This window comes from Frankliniella occidentalis, unplaced genomic scaffold (genome assembly GCF_000697945.3).
Source record: "Frankliniella occidentalis isolate FOCC.00 unplaced genomic scaffold, Focc_3.1 Scaffold1, whole genome shotgun sequence".
NCBI classification, from domain to species: Eukaryota; Metazoa; Arthropoda; class Insecta; order Thysanoptera; family Thripidae; genus Frankliniella; species Frankliniella occidentalis.
This window is the reverse complement of record NW_026267131.1, coordinates 3636174-3641343: the sequence shown is the minus strand read 5'-3', so window position 1 is coordinate 3641343 and position 5170 is coordinate 3636174. Positions and strand designations below refer to the sequence as shown.

General features: G+C 55.3%; 1 protein-coding gene and 1 long non-coding RNA gene across 2 annotated transcripts in view; both read left to right on the top strand.

The window, feature by feature from the left end:
- The window catches only part of LOC127752378 (uncharacterized), a 346254-nt gene that overhangs the window by 191412 nt on the left and 149672 nt on the right, over positions 1–5170 (top strand). The window lies entirely within an intron of this gene.
- Positions 128–5170, top strand: part of LOC113212617 (homeobox protein orthopedia-like) — a 42855-nt gene continuing 37812 nt past the window's right edge. The window contains exons 1-2 of the mRNA XM_026431409.2: positions 128–1051; positions 2556–2929. Of these exons, the coding sequence (XP_026287194.1) occupies positions 1009–1051; positions 2556–2929 (417 nt within the window). The 5' untranslated portion in view covers positions 128–1008. The remainder of the gene's footprint in view (positions 1052–2555; positions 2930–5170) is intronic.

Sequence of the window (5170 nt, the reverse complement as noted above, 5' to 3'; positions counted from 1 at the left end):
CCACGGCGCCGCCCCGGCCCGGCGCCCAATGGCGCGCCGCCCCCGCCCCTCCCGCCGCGTCTCCGCCGCCGCCGCCGACCCGGCCGTGTCAAAACCCCGGCAAACAGAAAATCACTGTGTATAGAAAAGTTAATTTGAAACGATACAGGCGGCTGCTCGCCGCTGCTCCGCGCCGCTCCCGTGCTCCTCGCGCGCGCCCCGCTCCGCCGCGGAGGTCATCCTGCAGTGCGTCCTGCCGGACGGACGGCGTGGCCGGCGCGCCGGCGGCCAATCACAGCGTTAATTGATCCAATCAGTGCCGCAAGCCCGCGCGAGTGTATGTGTGCGCGTGTGTGAAGCGCAGTGCTCTCCGTGCCGATGAAGTGCAGCGTCGTCCTCGCCACGACGCCGACCTCGACGGGGCGGTGGGCGGCGGCGGCCGGCGCGCGCCCGCCCCCGGCCCGCGGCTCGGCGGCGCAGCCCGCGCAGCCCGCGCAGCCCGCGCAGTCGTCGTGACGCGTCGCGAGTGTGTGACCTGCTCGTCGGCGCCCTCGCGCTCCGGCGGCGTCCTCCTTCCGGACTGCGCCGCACGCCGCCACGCCCCTCCACGCCGCCAAGCTGAAGTGCGCCGAAGGAGACGGTCTGCAGCCCGAGTGGCTGTCCATCACCTCCGGCTCGTCGCTCGCGCTCGCCTCGCTCACCACCACGACGCCGACGTCCACCGCCTCGCCGACGCTCTCCTCGTCGTCCACGTCGTCCAACACCTCGTCCACGCCTGGGCCGCCCCCAGCCTGCCCCTCTGGCCCCGTCGGCGGGGGGGCCCTCCTTGGCCTCGGGCCGTGCGGCCCCTGCGGCCCCGGCGGCCGCCTGTACCCCGACCAGCACTACCAGCTCCAGGGCCACGGGGGCGGCCACGGCGGCGGCCACGGGGGCGGCCCCGGCGGCGGGCAGCACGTGGAGTACGCCGGCCAGCACGGCCTGCAGGACCCCTGGCTCGCCCTGCGCTCCTCGGCCGCGCTCCCCGGCGGCATGCTCAACAACCTCGGGTCGTCGGCGGGAATCGTCCTCGGAGGTACGTCTTCTCAATGAGATTCCGTTTTTATTTCATTACCTCGGTGAATGTGTGCTGTAGACTCAGTCAAGATATTTAGTTCGGCCAGAACTTGTTGGGTATGGTGAGGGGCTGGCGAAAGGGGTGGGTTGGGAAGGGGGGAGGGGGAGTAGTGCCTTGTGATTGATTAGTGCATGTAATTATTGTGCTTCCATATTTGTAGAAGTGGATTTCGAGTTGTCTTGTGCGGCACAAATAGCTAAGTTTAATGGGGATTTTTTTCTGCTATGGACTGGTACATTATAATGTACATTTTTATACGAAAATGTGTTGTTTGACATGACATTTTTTTTTGCACGTGTTAATTCCTTCTTTAAATTTTGGGGAGTAAGAAATCAACTCTCTCCGTAAACAGCGAAGTGAGAGAGAAACTACGTTCACCCCGCAACCTTATTTGAATATCTACGCGCTTTAAGTGAAAGTTGGGATTAAAAGCAAGACTTCTGTCGGAATCCCCGCGACTACTCTTGAGTTGCGCCCATTATACAGCTCAAGGTGGTGTGTTGCTGAAATTCAATCTAGGGTTGCCATTAAAGCCTGCCAGAATGAGTCTGTTTATGAAACTTAATTTCAAATCTAATTGCAGTTTTATGAAACAGTTGCATCAAGTTTTTTTTTTAATCAAAATTGCGTTTTGTAAATTTAAAAACAAAATGTGTTGTGAATAAATTGGCATGCTAGTTTCTTTTCTCATGAGAAAAATACTTTCTTCTTTTGAAAAATCCACCTTTTACAGTGTAAACTATCTGGGACAGCTGTCATACAATTAACTCTTTATATATTCGAAGGAATAGTTTGTGATTTAAGGAAAACGTTGTTCTTATTAAACGAGGAGAGGGAGTAGGGGGAAGGGGGGAGGTTTGCCTTCTGGTAGAGATAATCTTGCGGAATGTCTAAAAATTATGTAGCTCGTAATATGAAGCCGTCTCTCGTATTATTATTAACTAAATTTTTTCGTAAGGAGGTTATTGTGTAGATGGTGTAAACGGAAGCGCCCCATATTAACTTTGACCACTGGCAAGTTAGAGTGAATAAATAAATACAGTGAAAAATCACTGCATTCAAATAATTGACCATCAATGGAACGGGTTTGTTTTCTTTCAAAAATGTGAAGGGTGATCGACGGCCCCCATGCACTGTTAAAGTCTTTTATTCTGTGAATTTCACCGTAAGTTACAGTGAACCGTGCAGCACTGTAGCTTACGGTGATTTTCACTTAAAGCTACGGTGAAATTCACCGTAAGCCTTTGAGAGTGTGTAATTATACTAATGCATGCGCGCAAGTGGGTGGGTTGCCTACCGTCACCAACCGTGGCGCCTTACGGCTCTTAGCGAGTAGGCAACCCATAGAAACGCTTGTATTCGGGAGATGGAGCCAGGGGTCCGCGTCATAGCCACCCTATTCGACTATTCGTGATGAGAGTGTGTTGACTGACCTGTCAGTTTACGTTTGCGTCGTCTGCAGGCTCTGCGGGCCCCAAGGACGTGTGCGACCTGAAGCAGCGGGGCGAGCTGTCCCTCAAGCCCTCGTCGGGGAGCCCCCAGGGCCCCGGCGGCGGCGGCCCCCAGGGCAGCCCGTTGGACCCGCACCGGCACATGTGCGACCCCCCCGGCGGCGGTCTGCACGGCGCCCCCCACGGCCACCAGCACGGCCACGCGCAGCCCCCGCCGCCCCCGGGGGACGACAAGCCGGGCAGCAAGCAGAAGCGGCACCGGACGCGCTTCACGCCCGCGCAGCTCAACGAGCTGGAGAGATGCTTCTCCAAGACGCACTACCCGGACATCTTCATGCGGGAGGAGATTGCCATGAGGATCGGGCTCACCGAGTCCAGAGTGCAGGTGAGTGCCGTCGGCCATCATTTTATATTTCTCATGACCTGCGACTGATTTCTGAGTATAGCTGAGTATAGCTTTCAGTAACTCTCTGATTACAAGCAAGTAATTTTTAGCGACATGAAAATGAATTATTGCGCTTTACTGATTGAAAAAGTTGCCAGCTGATCAAGGTTGTTGAGCTTCAGAAATGCTAACAAAGCATTCAAAAAATGAACAACGTAGGAATGGGCATTACATTTAAACATCCACCCGATTTGGAATGGAATATGCGTTGGATGGGCGGAAGGAAAATACGAATTATTTTGCTCCGTGTTGCTTGTTTGCCCCACCGCAGTGATGTAGAAAGCAGTTAGCAGAACAGAAAAAGGTAGCAGTTTGGACAAAAGTATCAGCTACCTGTGTGGGCCGTGCTGACGGAGGCGATAACTGGTCGCTGATTGAACTTTATTGCCGTCGTAATGAATGAGATGAACCGCCCTAACGATCTCTGCAGTCACACAAAATGCACTCACCCTCGTTTTCTCTCTTTCCCCCGACTGCACTGCCCGCATGCCCTGTCGCGCCCACCCCTTACCTTTATGTCCCTCTCACACTTGCGTAGGTTGTGTACCTTCCTCTTCCTCCATGCCCAAGGCCTCACCCTGCCTCTCAACCGCTTCCAGGAACGGGTTCCCTATACCTGTGTCCTGTTGTCTTTTATTTATTTTTATACTCTTGTTTAAAAAAAAACTGCCCTTTACCTTGTACGGACGCAGGAATAACTTCTCTTTCGACTCGCATATTGAATGGAAAGTCTCCCAAATCTAGTCCAAACGAGACAGTTGATTTTCCCATAATCGTTCAATTCTATCACGCTTTGTAAGCCACGTCACACATGCGACACATCAAGGCGTTCAGTACAGACGCACGCGCCGATCAGACGCAGCACGTAACTTGAAACAGTTTCGTGTCGGTTCATAGAGCTTTTTTCCCCTATCTATCGGTCCGGGCGAGCCGGGCGCTGGCGGCCAGGGCGGGCCTGGCGGGCCGGGCGGGTGGGCAAGCGGTGCGGGCCGGCTCCATGACCACCAGGTGCTAATTTCCTACACCAACAAAACTTTTCGTCAGCCAGCTGCCGCCACGCCACGCCACCGCCGTCTCGCTACGCCCCGCCACCGCGCACCGAGGAGCATGGAATGAAATCCCCGCTGGAAACTCGTTGAGCGGAAATTTTTTATGAGCTGTGGAAAAAGATTACCCAAATCTTTTTATTTGGACAGAAACGAACTGGGCTTTCATCCAAATCGGCTGAATATTTGCTTCTATGCAGACTTTTTAACTTTGGATGGGCGCGCGGCCCCCGCGACCCAATACTCCGGTTCTGCTCAAACCTAACCCCAAAATTGAAGCAGAAGCAGAAGCCATCCCTTCTCCATTTGGGGCCTTTAGCCCGGGGAGCGGGCCGAGGAGCCCGGCGCATTGCCTTTTCATTGGTCCCCAGGCGGCCCTGCTGGGCGGCCGGGGTGACGGCGCGAGGGCCAAGCTCTCCGATATCTTCCCCCTCCCCCCTCCCCCCTACGGCGACTCTAAAATTCGGAGGGTTGGTCCCGGTGAAAAACGACGTGCGCCGAGAATCGTCAGCGTTGGATTCACTGACGCATTATCACTGGGAAGACAGACTGACCGCAAGAGCAACGGGAGCTAGGGGAAGGGGAGGGGGCTGGTGGCGACCACGGCGGTACCTCTGGGAGCAGGGTGAGAGGGTGATCAGTCAGAGCGCCCATCAATCAGACTGCTCTATCTCTCTCTCTCCCCTTCTCTTCCTCTCTCTCCTCCCATCTCCCTCTCTCTCTCCCTTCCTCTTTCTTTCTCTCTCTGTCTCTTCCCTCCCCCCACATCTCCTGGCCTATTTATCACAGTCCTGGAGGCCTTCAGTGACCCTTGCTCTGCGCGAGGCTCTTTAGGACGAACACAACGTCAACGGCATAGATATTTTACTCCCCTCCCCCTCCGCTTGATTTTCATTTTGCTCCAGATTTTTACCCCTGCACTTTTACCGGACTTTTTTTTGTGTTGGGCCCTTCCCCCATTTTTGGGGGGGTACAGTACCCGCGGTGAAACGCCTTGATATTCGTATCTCTTCGCTCGCACAGCTCTGCATGACGACGACGTGCCCAGTGCGGCAACGCTGTGCGCGGGTAGCGGAATGGCGGGGCGTGGCGGGGCGCGCCTGGTGGATACGCCCCTGCGATGGGGGGTTGGGGG